At 49.8% G+C, this 18943-nt stretch overlaps 1 protein-coding gene across 6 annotated transcripts; it reads right to left on the bottom strand.

Moving 5' to 3' along the window:
- Positions 1–186: 186 nt before the first annotated feature.
- On the bottom strand, positions 187–17583 carry DENND2D (DENN domain containing 2D). 6 transcript variants are annotated; one of them, XM_054529626.1, is made up of 14 exons: positions 17113–17140; positions 16296–16501; positions 15426–15476; positions 12657–12832; positions 11665–11777; positions 10957–11026; positions 10213–10290; positions 8939–9079; positions 7595–7743; positions 5161–5338; positions 2228–2269; positions 1719–1803; positions 1148–1387; positions 187–695 (listed from the first exon to the last, which is right to left on the bottom strand). In XM_054529626.1, the coding sequence occupies exons 3-14, from the start codon at positions 15454–15456 to the stop codon at positions 619–621; spliced, it is 1380 nt and encodes a 459-aa protein (XP_054385601.1). In that variant the 5' UTR covers positions 15457–15476; positions 16296–16501; positions 17113–17140; the 3' UTR covers positions 187–618. The 6 variants fall into 6 exon arrangements, with proteins under 6 accessions (XP_054385601.1, XP_054385595.1, XP_054385589.1 ...); XM_054529620.2 differs by lacking the exon at positions 17113–17140 and adding an exon at positions 16812–17054 and having other exon boundaries at positions 16367–16501; XM_054529614.1 differs by lacking the exons at positions 16296–16501; positions 17113–17140 and adding an exon at positions 16812–17090.
- Between the last annotated feature and the right edge of the window lie 1360 nt (positions 17584–18943).

Raw genomic sequence — 18943 nt, 5'->3', positions numbered from 1 at the left:
CTGCTGCTGCTTTTACCAGTATCTCTTACCCTTCCTGTTAGAAGAAGTAGAGCTGCTGCCCCCCATGATTCTATCACTGCAAACATATCCCCGTGGCCAGGTCCTCCACTTGTAGTCCACTTGATTGTCATATTCATTGCCTTATTTTCCTCGTTCTCCACCCATAGTAAAAGCCAAAGACACATATAAAAATAAGATTTTCCTCTTTACTCTCATCCTTACATGTCCACACACTTCATGCAGAGAGGCTGAGCCTTTCGACCACAAAGTGTGTTCTCTGTTGAAGATGTTATCATGAAGGGAGAGGGCAGTTGCAGCAGCTTCTAACCAAGTGTCTACAACACATGTACTACTGTTTCCTACCTGTGTCACCTCTGCAAAAAATGCAGCTCTGAGCCCAGTTCTGTGAGCATGGTGTCAGAGCCCTCCAAAAGTCCTGAGAAATCAATACCAGGAATCCAAATTTCAGACACCAGTTTGAAGCAATACCTGGATACCAAGACTCAGAGTGAGGCTATGGATTTTGGGGGCTGACAGTTTTGCTGATCCTGCCACACTGGCAGGGGCTGAAGTCCAGAAATTGTGTGTAGCTGTAGTCATTCTTGTTCACCACAGCTCTTATTTCACAGTTTTTTCCCTTGGTTTCTTCTGTTTCTTCTGTTCCTCATATTCAAGTATTTTCTGTTGGAAATAGCCTGTGGGTTCAGATACAGGTGTTAGAGGCATCTGATCTGGTCAGGCAGATTATAATGAGCTCAGGAATAAGGATCAGAAATACCCTGTCTGCTCCCCATACTCCCATCCCTGCCAGGATATCTCTGGCCTCACAGACTTCTGGAGATCCAGACATTCAGTTTTGTCCAAAAAGGAGCCCATAAACAGAGGATACTTAGCAGTAATTAGCTCTAGACTAAAACAAAGAGGAAAGGGCTCAGTCCTGTTGGCTAATGGGTAAACCAGCTTCCACAAAATGGCAGCCCATTAGACATTTTCTTAGGTTTCAGGTTATGTCATTTCAACTCCACTAATAAAAGTCTACCTACAGCTATTTTGTGAGTTTCTAAAGAGAAGTATTCTTTCTTTCCCCTCCTCTTTATTCTAGAGGTAACCCTCTATGGGCTTAGACTGATGGGGACTGTTACTGTACCTGCAGGAGGATTCTTGCTCTTCTCAGCTTCCTGGATGAAAAGTGAGAAGAGCTGTGTCTTCACAAACTTCTTCACAAATCGGCGGTTGGTCTTGGAGGTCAGAGCCTTACAGAAGGATCTTTCTTGGAAGTGGCCTTGCCCATTTGCCTCCCGCTTGATATAGGAAGCATAATGGCCCACAGTCTTGACAAAGAACTGCACAAATGGGCCTGAAACATGCTCGTTGATTTGTTCTGCAGCTGCAGGAGATATAAAGGCCATCTCAGAGGGTGGCAGAAGGATGAAATTACCCAAACTCACCTTCAAGAATGGCTTTCTTGCAGGCTGAAAGCTCCTGGGGAAAGCCATCGGGTAGGGTTCATAATTACTGACTGAGATGGGAATCTGGATATGGGTTCTCTGCCATTGCTTAGGAAGAATACAATCCCAAATTCAGACTTGCCCTAGGTTCTAGGCCTCTAGGGCTGGTCTAGGACTACTGAGTGAGTTCATTTTAGTTCTGGAAGGGAATGATTGAGAAGCATGCCCTTGCACTCCCTGGAGAGACCCAAAATAAGAGTAAGGACTTACTCTTTAACTCATTGATCCCCTGACCAAGAGAGTCCAAGATGTCATCCTGAAGCTTCGGTGGCAGGATGTCTTTTTCATCACCAACCTAGAAGAGGACAGAGCTCCGAGGTCAAGCAGGAAGGAAGTGTGGAGTGAAGGGGGTTGGCAGAAAAGCATAAGGAGGGCATGAATTCTGCACCCCCACTCCACCCACAAATAGCCACATAGGACAGAAACAACAGAAGCTGTTTCTTGGCCTTTAGTTTGACTCTAGACATTTGCAAGGGATCCTCTCCATCCCGGTGGTACTTGATTTATATCCCTTGCTTAAAAGGCACTATCACTGATTGTCTTATAGTGAAGTCATCTGTGTTTATGTCCATGGGCTCCTTGAGAGAGATGTGGTCTTTTTAGCACAGATTCTCACTCAACAAAGAACTTAAATGTTTGTTTAAATAAGTGGAACATGGATGAAACTAGAGTGGTAGAGTTGGTGGTAGGGTGCAGGGGATCTGAACCCAGACACTTACCGACATTAAGAAGGTTCCTTCACAAAGATTGACCAGCAGGACCTGAAATAAACATAGACTGGCTTTCTCTGGTCCTCTTTTCTTCATAGACCTCCAGAGGATTTACCATCTTGATTTCTGCCTGTGGCTGTATCTTTCAGCCCAGGTAGCAACAAAATTAATATCTTCAGTTCTCATTTCCTGTCTAGCATTCTCCTTTCTCACCATTCCCCTCTGGAAATCTCAGTTCCCTTCCTGAGGAAAGGGTGTGGGTGTTTGTAGGAAGGGAGTAGGAGAAAGAGCTAAGGTAGAAGGGAAATACAAGATGCAGAAATCACAGCCAGTCACTCCCTTAATAAAACATTGACTGCAGAAATTGCTTCTACATGGAGCATTTAGTACATTGCTCACATAAGTGCTTTACACGTTTGATCTCAAGCAACAGTCCCGTGAGGCAGATACAGTCTCCATTTTGAAGATAAGGAAACAGACCCAAAGAAGCTGCCCGAGGTCATACTATGCTGCTAATAAGAGAACCAATTTTTTTCCAAGCCTAGACTGATATTCTTGAGATTGCATTCCTCTCTCTACAATTCCCCTTCAACTCCCTGCTCTCTAGAACAGAGACCAACATTGTTTTATTTTTTTCATGCTTGCAACAACTTATGTACAATTTTCTATTAGAAAAACTCCTGCCTCTCATGGTGGCTCATGCCTGTAATCCCAGCACGTTTTTGGGAGGCCAAGGGTGGGTCACAAAGTCAGGAGATCAAGACCATCCTGGCTAACACGGTGAAACCCTGTCTCTACTAAAAATGCAAAAAATCAGCCGGGTGTGGTGGCACGCACCTGTAGTCCCAGCTACTCCAGAGGCTGAGGCAGGAGAATGGCGTGAACCTGGGAGGCAGAGCTTGCAGTGAGCCAAGATTGCGCCACTGCACTCCAGCCTGGGCGACACAGCAAGACTCCGTCTCAAAAAAAAAAACAAAAAAAAAACTACCTCACAGCTTTGGGCCTTCCAGCAGGAAACAGCAAAGGAAGGAAATGAGCCCAGGGTCAACAGGAAGAGGAAAGGAAAGGAAGTGAGGAGACCATGTGTTTACAGTCCTCAAGTGAGATAAGCACCGGGCTGGAACTTGGGGCACCTGAGTTTTAGCACTGGCTCCATCACTGCCCAGGGAGCCTTCAGTCTAGACCAGAGATGACAAATAGGCATCCTGCTGGCTGATTCCAACCAGCAGATGTTTCTTTGATACTCACAGTATTTTTAAATAATTGATTTGGTTTCCAATATTTAAACTGGACTATCTCACATAAAGTTTGGATTTGGGGCTTCTCCTGAAAAGTCAGGAGATCTAACACTGGGTCCACATTTCTAAAGGACAACACTCGGATGGAACTGAGTAGCAGTTGCCTGCTTTAGGCAGGGCATGCTCCCACCAGTTTACCGTAATTTCCCAAATCATGTATTGGTCATTTAAATGCCCGCTGGGCCTCTCTTTTCCATTTGTGACCCTTGGTCTTGACAATAGAGAGAATGATCCCTCCATTGTCCCTTCTTCCAAATACAAGGAAAGAGAGAGTGGAAAGTATGCCAAAAAATAGAGCATGCACTGTAATTATCTGTCATCAGGGGAGAAAAGTTGAACTAGTCCAGGCCTGAAACCACTTGTACACATAGGCTCAGATGCCTTCATGAAGGGAAGACTGTTCCTTTGAGGGATTGGGAGGAGAGCGTGTGTATAAATAATTTGTTTTTCAAGATTGTTCCCAGAAATCTTTCCAGTATTTGGGCATATTATTGTCTGTGGAGTAATCCCTTACCAAAAGCCAGAGTCTGACTGGCCATCAGGAGAGGAGCCACGGCTTCCAGGGAGCTGGAGCTGCAGAGTCAAGAAGTTTCATAACTTCTGGGGTTGGGACATTTAAATGTTTATTGCTAAATATGGGGCTAATACTCTGTCCCAGTTAGTCACAAGGCTAAAGCTGGTTCAAAGGGCATGTGTACTCAGGAGTTCTAAGGAAGGATGAGGGGGCCGGTGGAGCAAAGAAGGGAAACACAGCCTTCTTCTTTACTTTGCAGCAATAGTTTCTATAGGAGGGGATTTGGTTTTATCTGTGCTAGGTTCCACTGTTGTCTGTGTGGCCTTGGATAAGTCTCTGGAGCTCAGTTATCTCTTGGAGTGAGTCAATGGTTATGGCCAGGGCAGACATTCCCAAGTCCCTCTCTGGCTCGAGATACAGTAACATACTATCTTTTGAAAGTCCCTACCAACAACTCTAAAGCACATGTTTTGAGTTATTTTTCCAACAGTGGGGATAGATTTATGCTTTTAATGCCCATTTTCACAACTGAGTTCTCTGGTGTGTCTGGGGCACTGCCAAGATGTAAGAAGCTAACAAAATCAAAGAGGATTCAGACCTATATCCTCATTAGCCACCTTAGCTGTGAGCTACTCAGAAAGATGACTTGCTGCAAAAATCTGCATTTTTAAGACTCATAGTTTGCCAGAGGGCCATGTTAGCTCAATTCCAAGGAATTCAAATACATTCCAGTGGGGTGTGCGTTGTATAGACCAGCTGTGTCATCCATTTGGACGAGATGGGACACCCCGAAGACTGTTCATTAGGGCCAGCTGGCATAGAACAGTCTTCTCACCCCTGAATAAGCTATCCACTGCCCCTTATGCCTAAAGGGGAATCCTTCAGAAGGGAGCCTGCATTTATTGAGCATCACCTGTGTGTCGGGTGCCAGGTTAGGAGCTCTAGGCAGGTGGTTTCCTCCAGAATCCATAGGAAGTGAACACTGTTATCCCCATTTTAGAGATGAGAAAGCTCAGGCTTAAAGAGGCAAGGTAACTTGCCCCTAATCACACAGCTGTAAGCAGCAGAGCTGGGATCTGAATCCCCCTCTACCTGGCTCCAAATCATGCACTCTTCTTGCCACATCGTACCTCTTCCATAGGGCTGTCCATGACCTCCTGCTGGAAGCGCATTTGTACTCCAACCATGAAGGGGGTGGGGCAGCAGACGGTGGCCAGAAGGCTCTCAGGGACAACAGGGATGTAGGTGTGCGCCCAGCTGAAGGGGTAGAGCAGTGCGGCAGCAGCATGGATGCACTGAGACAGGGTGCTGGGACAGAGCACAGAGGATGAGAGTCAGGGGGCCCCTGCACCACCATGCTACACACCCCGCATCGCCCACCACCAACAGCAGCTAGAGCAGTGCTGCCCATGCCCATGGCAGAAAGGCAAGTCTGGGGGCCATGCTGGTCACAGAGCTTGAACGTACATCGCTGGGAGGGAGGGACAGAAACGAGAGAGTCTGAAGCTTCACTATCAAGAGGGGGCCTTGATTTGACCCTTCTTTTCCCAGTTAGTCTTCTCAACTTACTACTGGCCAAAAATAAGTGACTCTGAAAAGAAGAGGGAAGAAGAGTTGCTTTCATTCAAGGAGATAATTGATTGAGCCCCTAGCCTGTGCTCACAACTGTGAACATACCTCACAGATGTGGATACCAGGAAGAGTAAGACACTGACCCTGCTTTTAAGGAATTCACAGTGTAGTTCAGAGACAAACATGTCAACAAGCACTGGAGGCTCAGCCGAGAGGCAAAGCCTTTTTACCTCGCTATGTCTATCCACCCTCATCCCCAGCCTTTGCCCCCACACAGCCCCCTCTGGGCACACTCGAGGTTATTAAAGATTACCAGGTTGCTGCCTGAGTAGCTTGGGAAATTCCCAGGTTCTAGGAACCTCTGCCCAGCAATTCCTACACGGAAAGTCCCACAAAGGTGCCTCCTCAAGACTTTCCAGTGAAGCATTTCTCGTCACTCCTGCCCAAGTCACAACTTGGACCCTACTCCTCTCGCCACCACATACACACAGTCCCACTCTCTGTCTTCTCTTTCATCCCCTGGCTTTCATGGCTCTTCTTTACTCCAGCCAAATTGCCTCAAAGTCAAGGCCAATAAAAGCACAGATGCCGGAATCCTTGTTTCAGTTCTGGGTTTCAAGCTAGCACTTCCTGAATTAGCAAAATTGAGTCTCTGAGAGGCTAGCTGACTGGAAGTCCCCTCCCTGTCTGAGCTTCAGGGAGCTGAAAATCTCAGTGTGGGAAGGAAGTGGGGAGTGGTAGGATTTCCCTGAAGAAAGTAAATGTCTGAGAGGTAAATCCTGCCGACCTCCACTTCCCAAACACTGATCTGAGGAGGAAAGGCAGAATCCCAGCTCCAGCCACACAGGAACTTCTGGTTTCCATTCAGGGCTGGGAGTGAAAGAGCTATTTCCAAAGCAAAAGATGATGCCACTCCCTTCAAGGATTACCTACAACTAGTTCCTTTTTGGTTATCACCCATTTTTACAGAATCTTCAACACAGAGACCCCACTGCTTGCCCAAGTTTCCTTTCCTCTGAAACCCATGACATTCACCTGACCCTCTGACTTCTGTTGAGTCCCTAACATCCTTTTCTTCTTTCCTAAAAGATAAAAGCAGGGTTGTCAACCTAAAATCACTGGTTTTCTCCCTCCCCAGATATGAATAGAAGGTCCACCCCTACCCCTACTGTTTTATGACTTTTTTCATTCTCCATTCTATTACATCTCCCCATGTCCTTCTCAGATCTGAAGCCCCTAAGAGGTAGAGACCATGGCACAATAGTACCCTGCTTCCACTACACACAGGGATATACTCAACTGTGAACTTAAGAACAGGAGCTAGCACTCAGCAATATGTGCTCGGCAGGTTGTTAGGTATCTAATGTGCATTATTTCATTTAATCCTCACCACAACCTTATGAGGTAATCACAATCATTATTTCCATTTTCAAGAAGTTAACAAACTAACTTAATGGGAACCTCATAGCTAAAGGTAGAAGAACTGGATTTAAACCTCCTAATTCTGCTGATTTCAATCCCTGCGCTTTCAACCACTATATAATTCTGCATCCCCTTCAGGTGAAGGACCTTGTCCTGTTTGTATCTTCCCAATGCTTGGCATCTGGCAAACAGATGACACACAATAAATGTTTGTTGAATGAGTATCTCCTCCTGCCCTGTTCTCCACCCTCCCTCAGCCTTGCAAGGGCAGAATCATGTCTGCATCCACCCTAACTGGTCCCACCTGGGCTGTCCCAGGAATACTTCCTGTCCTTCCCCAAGCTAAGTCAGGAGCATTCCTCAGGCCCAGGCAGCAGTCCTGTGTGGAGGAAGAGGCAGTGGGGGTGGTTCAAAACAGCTGTTTCTCTTGGTTTAAAGAACAAGGAGCTAGAAACAGGAGGGTGGGCGCATGGGCCCTACAGCCCATTTTCCTTGGATAACCTCCAGTCTGTTCCCTTGAACTCAGGGATGCTGGGCAGTTCAGGTGAGCCGTTCAGGGGCTGGGCCCACCTGAGACCTTCCGCCAGGAAGATGATTTTTCTCTCCAGCACGGCAGAGGCAAAGATCTGAAGTATCTGTTCAAAACTGAGACAGTGCAATAGAGAACTAAAATCCACATGTTCTAGGTGGGAGTCCAGGGGCCGTGTCAGTGAAATGAACTGTGGGGAAACCAGAGAGAGAGAAGGTGTCACTACACTGCAAGATCATGCAGACCCCGGAGTGCTGGGCCTCTACCAGCCTCTATTCCTTCTGCCCCCAGGAGTGAATCTGACCCTGTCTCTCTGTCCCCCTGCCAATTGGCTGGAGGACAGCACTGATGTGATCTTGAGTATGGCCCATAATGTCCTGCACCCTCCCTCACTCGCCTCCCCGAGCACACGCCCCTCTCTCACCGCGCTTCACCACATGGGCTTCTGTTCCTTGAGCAATCCCATCTTTCCTGCCTGCAGCCTTCACAGTGAGGGCCCTCCACCTGCACTGCTCTGCTCTGCTCCCTTCATTCTTACCCTCTTTCAGGTCACAAGGCCCCCCCTTGGCCATGTGATACTTTCCCATCTTCTTTTTATGTAGCACCCTGTTGTGTTTTTTTTCTTTCATCACAGTTACATAATTTCTAATTCAACATGCACTGGTGTGTTTATTTAACATCTATCCTCCCCACTGGACTTATAGCTCCAAAAGGTCAGGGACCACATTCATTTTGGTCACCACTGTATTCCCAGAAAATAGTATAGCTTGGCACACAGCAAGCATTCAGTACTTATTTTTTGAGAAAGTGAAAATTTCTAGCCTCTCCCCTTATTTTCCTGTGGGGAAGCCAAGGTTCAAAGGGGTACACAGACTATTCAGAGCTCCAGAGGTCACGACTGGAATTCTTAGAACAGTGTTCTACCTGCTGCCTCAGTGTGCTTGGTGCCTTAAAACAATAGCATTCCCCCGTGCATGGGTGGAGACTCGGAGGTGGGGATGGATGATAAGAAATGGACAGATGGATGCTGTAAGGTAGAGACAGGACAAACAAAGGAGAGTGGAGTGGGGGTGGGGGCAAGTGGCAGTCTGGGGGCTGAGGGAAAAGTCCTTTATAGCACCAGAAGCCTCAACTTACATGATTTATTTATTATAAATAAAAGTCTTGGTGGCTTGAGCAGTAACTAGGTGCTTGTGGGTATGAAGTTAGAAGGATCAGAAAATCTGGGTTTGATTTCAGCTTTGTCCACTCTAACCAAATCCCAGTCCCCATCTGGCTCAGTTTCTCTGTACTTTAACCTGGTTAATGAAAGAACAGTGCTGAGAGGTGCCACAGATGCCTACCATCTCCAGCTAGGGAAGGTCTCACCCATTTTGCTAACCCACCTCAGTGCCTGAGTCGGGGATGAAGCTCTTGAGAGTGACAGTCTTCCCAGGAGCAGGGAAGGCTGCCTCTCGGAGGCCCTGCATGAACGGGTAGATGACAGCCATGGAGATCTGATGTCTCTTCTCCACTTCATCCAGGATCTGCAGGGAAAAGAACCACAGGAGGCACAGCTCAAAGGGACACTACCAGGCAGGTGGAAGAGACTCTACGTGCCCCTGAGCATCATAATGTTCTCATACTGGTTCAGCTGATCCTCATGTATCTTCTAGGGCCCTCCACGAACTGGTCCTCTCCCTCCCTGGCAGAGGCTGGGCTCATGCTAAATAATCTGCAGTTTATCTCCCACATAAGACCTGCTTTTTTCCAGCTTCCTTTTTATTATCTCTCTACAAGTCCATATTCTTCCCCTCTCCTAATACCAACATAAAAGCACCTCCCTGGGAAGTCATCCCGGAGTAAACTCATCACCCATGATGGTACCATGTCCACTCATGCTGGTTGGAGCAGGAGGCTAGAAGCCTAAGCCTCTTGGTACCACTCTTTCCTCCAACTCCCACTGTAGATTCCCGAGGTCAGAGACTGCCTCCATCCCTAGGAGCACTGCAGAAAGGAATGCTCTGCCCAAGCAAAAGCTGACAGAGTTTCCTCCCCTCCTCCTCCAAGGGTCCTGCTGGGGTCAGAGCATAATGAAGTCCTTTCTGGCCACTAATGGATGGCATGGCCCCCATGGATTCTGCTCAAATCCTGTCTCAGATGCACTGGCACTCAAATTAGCTCCAGGAGAAGTCCTGGGGACCTCAACTGTTCTTCTACCCTTGAAGGAGTCAGAATGGGTCTTATAACTCCTTCATATTTGTTTAGTGCTTTGCCTTTTCTAAAGAGTCTTCTCATATATCACCTCATTTAAGCCTCACACCACCCAGTGAGATAGGAAGGTGAGATTATTATATCCATTTGACAGATGAGGAAACTGAAACTCAGAGCAGAAGTTTCTTCCCCTTGTCCTACTTCAACTACTTTCTTACTTGGGTAGAGTGGGAACAGTACCTGTCTCTGCAAGGGGTCCAGTCCCCTAGATTCAATTTCCACTTTTCCCTTAAGTCAAGTGCATGCCCCTTTGCCTCAGTTTTCCCAAGTGTGCTTTATTGCTGACTCTGGCTATGGGAGAAGAGCTCCACTAAGGGCTTAGTTGCACAGGCAGGGTTGGCAGCCAGAGACAGCCTGGAATATGGGCAGGACAAACAGGCCCTGAGGAATCCTGTTCTATCCCTACCTTGGAGAACAAGCCGAAGCAGCCGATGCAGCTGATGATGCAGTACACTTTGGGAAGGCGAGGGCCAGGGCCAGCAGGCTGGGGAGGGACAGAGAGGCTCCTTTAGTGCTGCAGCCTCCCCAAGGGCTTCTCCCAACTGGGTATGAAGGAGCACAAGGCTGAGGGCTGGGGAGGGGGATTTATGGGGAATGGTGGGTGCAGCAGGGAGGTCAGAATGGCCACCAGCATCACAAGAAGAAATCCTTGAGGGTACTGGGTGAGTTGGTAGGCAAGCGCTGCCACCTTCGGTGCCAACACAATCTGGGGTCAGCAAAGAGGGGTAGCAAGTGTGCCTTAGAGATGAAGAAATGACTAAGGAGGAAAGCACTGTAAAGGTGACTTGGGGAATCCTCCTGAGACCTAAGATTTGAAACTAATTGTCCAAGTCCCAGCCTCTGCTCTGGTAGGCTCCAGGGGCCAAGGTAAGCAGGCCTGGATAGAGCAGGCAGGGAGAGGAGTCAGTTGTATTGAAAGCCGGAGAGAGCACAGACCAGAACCTGACCAGCAGGGGGAGAAAGGGCATCAGGTCCTCGTGCTTGTGGGGCTGCAGAGGGACCACTAGCATGGCAGCAGGTCCTGGGCTGTGCTTTTTCTACAACCAATGCTGCCAATAAGCCGGGACTTTTGCAGCTCAGGCTTGAGCAAGCCCAGCCATGGAGCTGAGCAGACTGCAGAAAGGAAGGGGCAGTTCCGAGCTGCACAGACCAAGAGGCGCCTGCAGTATCCAATCTTTCTGCTCCCATCCACATTGGTCAGAACGAAGGAGAAGGTCTCCCTGAGAAAGAGCAGACAAGGCTTGATTTGCATTGCACACTGAATTCTAAAACAGGAAAGTGGTCAGCACTAGAGGGTGGAGAGGAGGGCAAAGGGGAGCTGCTGATTAATCATAGGAGTAAGGGCTCACTGGTGTCAAGCCCTAAACACATCATCTCATCTAATTGTCAAAACAACTCTTTGAGGTAGGTTCAGTAATTATCCCCACTTTAAAGATGAAGGAATTGAGGCCAGAGGGTGCTTCTTATTCAAGGTCACTCAACTCATAAATAGTGAAGTCAAAGCTCAAGCAGTCAAATTCCAGGGCTCATGCTAGAAGGGCCTTTGCTACATCGCCTTCTTAGATGCTAACTGCTTTCTGCTAAGTCCAGCTTGGGCCAGTAGCAGAGCTAAAAGCAGCAACTATTGCTTCTAGCACAGGTGGGAGAATCTGGCTCTTTGGACAGAAGTGACTGATCAAACGGATAGCTCATATCCTTGGCCTTGAGGGACCCCAGGCCAGATGTTTTCAAACTAATCAATTACATTCCCAGGCCGAAAATCAAATGACAGCAGTGAGGGAGGCTACAGGAGCCACAGAACTCGCATGTTCCTTCTCCCCAAATCCAATATCCTTGCCCAGGATAATTGAGCAATTACCTGGGATACTCAGTGAGTGATGCCCACTCATTCCCATCTGGGAAGCAGAACAAGGGGATAGCTTTGAGCAGCCGCTCCTCCTCCTCCTGCTGACCCCGAAGCAGGTTCTCCCGCTATAAGGTAAAGGAAAAGACAAGTGGATGTGAAGCTGGGGGCAGAGATAGCAGGAGACAGCTTCAGAGCTGGTGAGCTTCCTTTGAGGCTCTAAAGCAGTCTAGGGATAAGCTTCTCCACTAGCATAGGGGCGAAGGGTGCCTTTGCCCATGACTCTGCACAGTTTGCATTCTGGGTCCGGTTGGAACAACTCCAAAGCTGAAACAGCCCCTCCTGGGTCAACTCTACATAAGCTTGAGTTCGACCTCAGTATTGAGGTCTACATAGAAAGGGGACAGGGCCATGTTGAATATAGAAAGGCCCTGAAATGGCCCAGGCCCCTGGGAGGACAACATCAGAGAGGCACCACATCAGAGAAGAGAAGCGGCCAGCTCAGTTGGCACACCTGCTAATGAGAAGGATTCCCACCCCTCTACCTGGTGAAGGATCAGACAAGAAGGAGTCTAATGCTTGGGCTCGGGCAGAGGGCTGTGCCTGCCCACCAGTTACAAGGCTGCCCCACTCTTTCCTTCCCACACATCCCAGAGAGGGGATTCATTCTAGGAGTTCTGGCAGAAGGTAAGCTCTACAGAGTAGGGTGACTGAAAATGGGATTTGGAAGACCTATCAGGTCCCCTAAAAGGCAAAATATCTAGCCTAGTTTCCCTGCTAGGAAGCCTAGGTCAGTCCCTCACAAAGAAGCTAGACCTAGATTCTGTGGGTGATAACAGAGAACTGGGGCTGTGCTAAGAAGGAAATGGAGAGCAGCGAGCTCAGAGCTCAGGGCAGCTCCAGGCTCAAGCCCCGGTAGGGTAGGGAGAAGAAGGTGGAACCCCCACCCCTACCACCTTCCAAACACCCCAGTCCTCTGGCTGGCCTGCCCCTCCTTCAGTCCTTACCTTGGGAAATTGGTAGGTGATTATAGGCTCGTAATCATCCTCTGAACGCTTCTTTTTGAGAGAAACCACAAGAAGGTATTCAAAGAAGTGCTGTCCCCCAGCAAAGTTGGGCAAAGAGTGCTCCTGGACCCTTTCTGGTTCCTTTAAAGCTTCCCCTGAATTGTCCTGGGGCGGTCCTGAAACCAAGCCAGAGCCCATTTAGTATAATCTCATTGATCCATTCCTGGAGTGGAGTCTGTGAGAATCCGGGTGACCTCCACACCTCAAGGCCGCCTTGCCAATGCTGAGATACCTGGATACTGGCCAGCACCACCAGTCACTCAGGATCAGGGCCAAATGGGCAGTTTTCACACCTGCCCTGGTAGACTTGAAACCATGGGGAGCCAAGCAGAGGAAAGAAACCACTGACACAGAAGCCACGGAAATGTGCTGGAGAGGCCACATGGAGGCCAAGGCCCCAGGGTACCACAGAGACTGCCTAACCTGTCGGGTGCTTCCGGCAGTCCTGGAACAATACGGCCTGAGAGTATAGTTCATACTAAGTGAATAAGAACAGGCCCGAAGGGCATGTGACTGTGACCACACTAGCCCCACAAAGGGCATGACCAGCTCTTAAAAACCAGCAGAGGAAGCCTCCTGACCCAGTCACATGGGGAACCATGTGGAGGCCAAGATATAAAGGAAGAGGAGGAAGGAGCATTTCAAGGAAGAAACAGTCCCGCCTAAGAGGGTCACCCTAAAAACAAGGAAGTGGGCAGTCCAGTCCTGACCTGCTCGGAGTTGAAGCAGTCGGTGTCGGAAGAGCCTGAACACCCGGCCTACCACTTGTCCTTCCATCTCTGGGCCTTCAGGACAGAGCGGCCTCCCCTCTCCCCTAACACAGACAGACTGGTGACAGAAAGCCTGAGAAAGGGGCTGCTTCAGTCTCCAGCCACAGCTCTGTGAAGCCAAGCCACGCGCTGTCTTCCAGAGAGGGAATAGAAGTTTCCATCCTGTGCACCCAGTGGTTGAGCAAGAAGGATGTGACGGGACCCAGGAAGGCAGCAGAAGCCAGCACCAACAGAGTCAGCATCCTGGCACTGCAGCGCAGATCTCAGCTCCTCCCAAGAGCCCCAGGGTGTGGCGAGAGAAAAGGTCATGAGCAAACACCTCTGGCTGAAAGTAGCCAGAAAGGCCTGGCTACTTCTGGGCTAAGGGTTTTGAATCCGGGCTGCAGATTGTACAGAGAGTTAATTTACAACCTTAGAACAGTGGACAATGCTTGATAGTGTCAGACTGTGGGCACTGGAAACTGACTGGTCTCAGGATAGGGATCCTATACCTCCAACACTTGGATTGCTGACCTTTCACTTCTCAACTTGGTCAACGGAAGTCAAAAACCCCAGCAAGGCCACCTGCTGAATTCTAGAACTTCCAGCACTTCCCGACCTAGAGCACATGGCCAAACACTCTCTGCAGCCAGGATGCCACTGCCCTCCCCTGATTAAGATAAATAGACTTGGCCTAATAATTATCCAAATAAATTAATCCTTCCAACAAAAGAAAGAGTTCTGGAAGTCAATACCTAATAGCCTTCTTTCCTGATGGTGCAGTAGAGAGCAAAATCCATCTCTAAGCCCAGAGTTCGTGATATTTTGGAAATAGCTACAATGGTGAATTTCACCCCCTGGAGAGTTCTGTCACTGGCACTTGTTCCAGGGTTCCAGCAGAGTCCCTCTTCTCAAATAGGAAGCACTGGCTCAGGAGACTATCCCCAGCTTAAGGTAGGGGACTGATTGCACCAGCAGCCTGAGGGTGATTCTGTGGCAGTGGAAAACATCCGGGTGATCTCCACCCAACCCCCACGCCTGCTCAGCCTTCCTCCAGGTCAGGCCAGGTCAGCTGTTCTGCCCAAGCTACAGGCACAGCTGCTAGCCCACTGCTGTGTCTGGAGACTAGGTAAGAGAGAAAGAATAGCAAAAAATCACCTTGGATTCTCACAGAAACCCCTGAATGAGTAACTACAGGGAAGGCTTTTGCCAGGAAGCTGCCTCGAAGGGAAAGCAGGGGGCAAAAGGGTTTGAAGCCAGTGTTTGCCACTCCTGCTAAGAATAAGCACCCCTCTGGAAGAGAGTGGGGTGCTAGGATAGGAAAAACAGCTGCTTTGCTCCTAAGAGCTCTAGACCTGGCTTCTGTGGGACTAGAAAAAGCCAGGACTCATGGCCAAACTCATGTACAGTAAAGAAAGATGTTCAAATGCTGTAATGGGTGAGAAGAGCGAACCAGAACACTTGGAACTGGCACCACACCTTACCTGCAAGCTGCACAGACTTGTTGCACAAGCCTTACCACCTGTTTGAGGAACAAGCATCTTCCTGATACCGATGGGGAAACTGAGGCATAAAGTAATTCAAAGGCTATTAAAATTGATAGGATTTGTTGGGAATGGGGATTAGGAAAGCTCCAAATCCATGCTCCTGCCTTCTGGATGCATTTGACATCAAATATCCCACAGAGGTTTTCAAAGGACATTGAGAAACAGAATCTTATCACTGATCATTCCAGATTCTAATGAAATTATGCCTTTCCCTAAATCCTTTGGGCTGTGTTCAGATCATTTTCTTCTACTTTATCAAGCAAGCCAAGAGAATAGCAAAATTAATAAATCATTGACAAAAGAAAGTAATTAGACTTTTGGGATGAGGCCCAAGAAATGCAGCAAAAGACTGTTTTCTCCCCTCTTTCAAAAGGTGTTATCCACAGGAGAGAAAAGCATAAGAGAAAACTAACCTCCATCAAACTCATGTTTCATATAAGGCATCTCATTTAATCTCCAGTGTCCTAGAAAGGAATTATTATCCTGAGTTTTAGTTGAGGAGGGAGCCACCCTTTCTAGGGAAGTCAGGAATCTGGTTACACTTGTTCCTCCACCAGAAAGCCTCTCCCACACACACCTGACTGAAGTCCCAGATCTGTCTAGAATGCAGGTTTGGGGACCTTCTGGAACCTTCATCTGGGAAGCTGGCCCATCCCTTCCAGCTCAGCTGCTCTCAACCCAGGACCACCACCACATCACTCCTTGTCACCAGGATACACACACACACACACACACTCCCTCCTAATACACAACTGTCCTGGGGCCAGAAAGGCAAAAGAGGAAGGGGGAGAATCCCCAGGCAAGTGGAGGATGGTATGGAAGATGAAGAGGGCATATGCTCCTGGCCCTACAAGTGTTAGGCCTCAGTTCTTACAGTTCCTCAGTATCAGGAAGCTCCTCCAGGTACAATCAGGAAGTGCCTGGTGTTGGGGCAGGGGTGGGTGGGAACAACTGGAATGTCTCCTCTGGGCTGCAGGGGGCAGACCCCTTCCATTCAGACAGATGCCCCAGGGTCTGGGAAAACCAGGACAGACCAGGCCAGTGCTCTCCAGAGAAGAGAGAATGTCAGCCTCATCCCGCCTTCTGCTCCCACCACTGCACGGTCCCAGGCCTCTGCCCCAAACTGTGGTCTCTGACCCTCTCCCTGATGGTGCAGATGGAATGGCCAGATATTGGAGATCTGTGTCTAGAGAGGACACTACAAAGAGGGAAGGAGCAGGGTGTGGCAGGAGGAAGAGCAGATCACTCAGAGGTCACTGCAGTTCAAAGAAGGGTGCACTGACCTCACTCCCTGAGGTCTCCCCAACTCTGGGGCTTGGGCTAAGAGAGGGTCTCACTTGGCCTCCTGGCGTACCAATGTTGGAAAGGGCAGGTTGTCTGGGAATGGCCCCTGCTCTTTGCTCCTCAGACAGTAGGACCTCTGGGCAAAGTATCTAAGGGTCATGGCTGTTCAGCCATAGGACTGGCTAGCGGTAAGCCACACAAATATCTGCCGAATGAATGAATAAATGGATGAATTTCTAACTGCCCTCCTTCCAACCCCAGGGCTCTGCTAAGAAAGAAAAGAAGGTGCTTCTTTAAATTAGAAGTTGACTTCTAATTTAATCCCCACAATCCTGGACGGGGGAATTATGTCCATTTCACTGTTGCGGGGCTGAGGGAAAGGGAAGGGGTGCCCTGTCTGGGCGACACGCTGGAAAGCAGCAGCTGCGCAGGTTCTACCGCCGCTCCGCTGGAGGCCACACTCTGAAGGGCACCTGGCAGCGGGTGGGTGGGGGTGGTAACGTCATCGGGGAGACCTGTGTTTGTGGCCGGTGGCTATCTGCGGGGCAGGGGCAGGGGCGCTGGCTCCGAGGAACTGGGCAAAGGCCAAGGAGGACTCCCAGGGCGACGAGGTGGGGCGGGGCGGCGGGCACGCCGGGAGCTGAGGCAGTGCCTCTGGGAGGACACCACAACCGGGGCGCTTTCAGGCACACTGCGGTTGCACCGCAAGCTTCCTGGATGGAAGGACACGTGGCCCCGGGGCCCCACAACGGCTTCCTGTGTCCCGCCGCCTCCCCCTCGCCCCCGCAGGCCTGGCCTCGCCGTCCCCGCCCCCACCTGACCCTCTTCCCCTCTCCGCGCGCTCCCTCCCGCTCACCTGCCCACGCGCAGCCTCCTGAGCCCCCTCCAACTGCTCCCGGATCTCGACGCCCCGTGCCGCCCTCTCCCGGGCCCCAGCCGCCAGCCCTAACCCCGGCTCCCCGGTGCCCACGCCGCACCCCGCGCTCTCCCCGGCCGGCACTAACCCCCATGGCCGCGCTTCAGTCTCAGGCTGGCTCGAAGGCGGCGGCCGAGCCCATCCATGGCCCCTCGAGTGCCCGGCTCCCGCTCCCAGCTCCGCGCTGGCCCCGCCCCCCTATCCTTGACCTCCGCGGGTCCGACACTTTCACTTTCACGCGGGGGGAGGCCTAGGGGACAGGTTCGGGGCGGCGCGGCGCACCTTCCGGACTCCGGCCCAACCCCCGGGCGCACCTGGGCGGGCCCGCTCTGCCCTCTCCCTGGGCAGGGCGGCGTGGGGTGGCAGAGGGCGCTCGACGCGCGTCCGGGACTGGGCGGCGCCACCTCGTTCCCACCCTTTGTGGGGCTCCCGGGGAGGCTTGATTTAGCGAACCCCCTGCAGTCCGCAGAAGCGCATGTCCTGGCTGAAATCATCGTCTTCCAGGTGGCTCCAAACGAATTCCAAAAGGGGCAGAGTTTTCAGTCCTCACACCTCTCCAACCCCTCCACCTCTCCCTTTGCAACTGCTTTAGCCCCTCGACCATCTCCAGGTCTCTTGCCCTACTTGTCCTCTCACTCTCGGGGTTCCTGAGGAGGAAATGGAGATGCGGATTAGGGACCTGACCCTGCCTTCCATTCAAACTTGGCCTTGAGCAGACCAGCAAAATGGGGGTAACCCCTGCCATTCCACAGAAATGTGAAAGTTCAGGAATAGAAAACTTTTTGTAGGTTTTTACATAATACAAATTTAAGGGACTGTTATTGTCATAATTGTTGCAGCTGTCCCCTCTCCCCTTCTAATCCTGAATTTCAATGCAGCCTTTCCACTCCTCCCTTTTCACATCTTCATTAACTTCCAAATACGTCCAGGCTTTAAACTTCAGGTATCAACCATGACATTGTGGTTCGGCTAAGCCCACTTCCTCCTGGGAGATCTGCCCTAGTTCCCTGCTCCCTCTCAGGACATTATCTGTAGGGCTGGGAAGTGCAGAGTCCATCTGGGGTTGCCTGGTTTACAAGGTTTTAGGGACCGTTTCAGGAGGGGTAGGCAGAGGGAAGAAGGGACCCTGGCAGAAATACGTCTGGAATCTGTGGGCCTGACTCCCAGACCTACAGCCCTCTTTCCTCTCCTCAGGCGTGGCCTCCAGGTGACTCTCCAGTCACCATGGGAGAGCCAGAATTGGGAATCCAGCCCTGGTATTAACTGTCTAGTCTTGTCCCAGAGGTTCTAAAAGTTGACTTTATTCTGGCTGTATGCAATTTTGCACTTAATTACAGTCTGTTTCTGTTCCCTATTCTTTGTGTATTCCCGCACACAAGTACACTTCCCTTCCCCAAGCACGTTTTCTGGGCTGAACCCATGTCTTATGCATCTCTGTGTAAGAACAGTCGTTGCTCATGATAAACTTGTCCAATTGATTGAATATTATTGTGCCTTAACTTCCCCAATCTATTTTGTGGTATTCCCAACCAAACCAACTTCCTTTCTTTAAAAACAGATGAGGAAAACTGTATACATGTGCCCGAAAAAGATAAGTACAAGAATGTTCGAGGGAGTCTTATTTGAAACAGACTCACACTGGAAATAACCTCAAATGTCTATTAATAGTAAAGTGAGTGAATCGCAGTATATTCACATAATGAAGTACTACATAGCAGTAAAAATAAATAA

The sequence above is a fragment of the Pongo abelii genome, chromosome 1 (genome assembly GCF_028885655.2).
Source record: "Pongo abelii isolate AG06213 chromosome 1, NHGRI_mPonAbe1-v2.0_pri, whole genome shotgun sequence".
NCBI lineage: Eukaryota > Metazoa > Chordata > Mammalia > Primates > Hominidae > Pongo > Pongo abelii.
The sequence above is the reverse complement of the archived record's forward strand: the minus strand, read 5'-3'. Positions and strand labels throughout refer to the sequence as shown.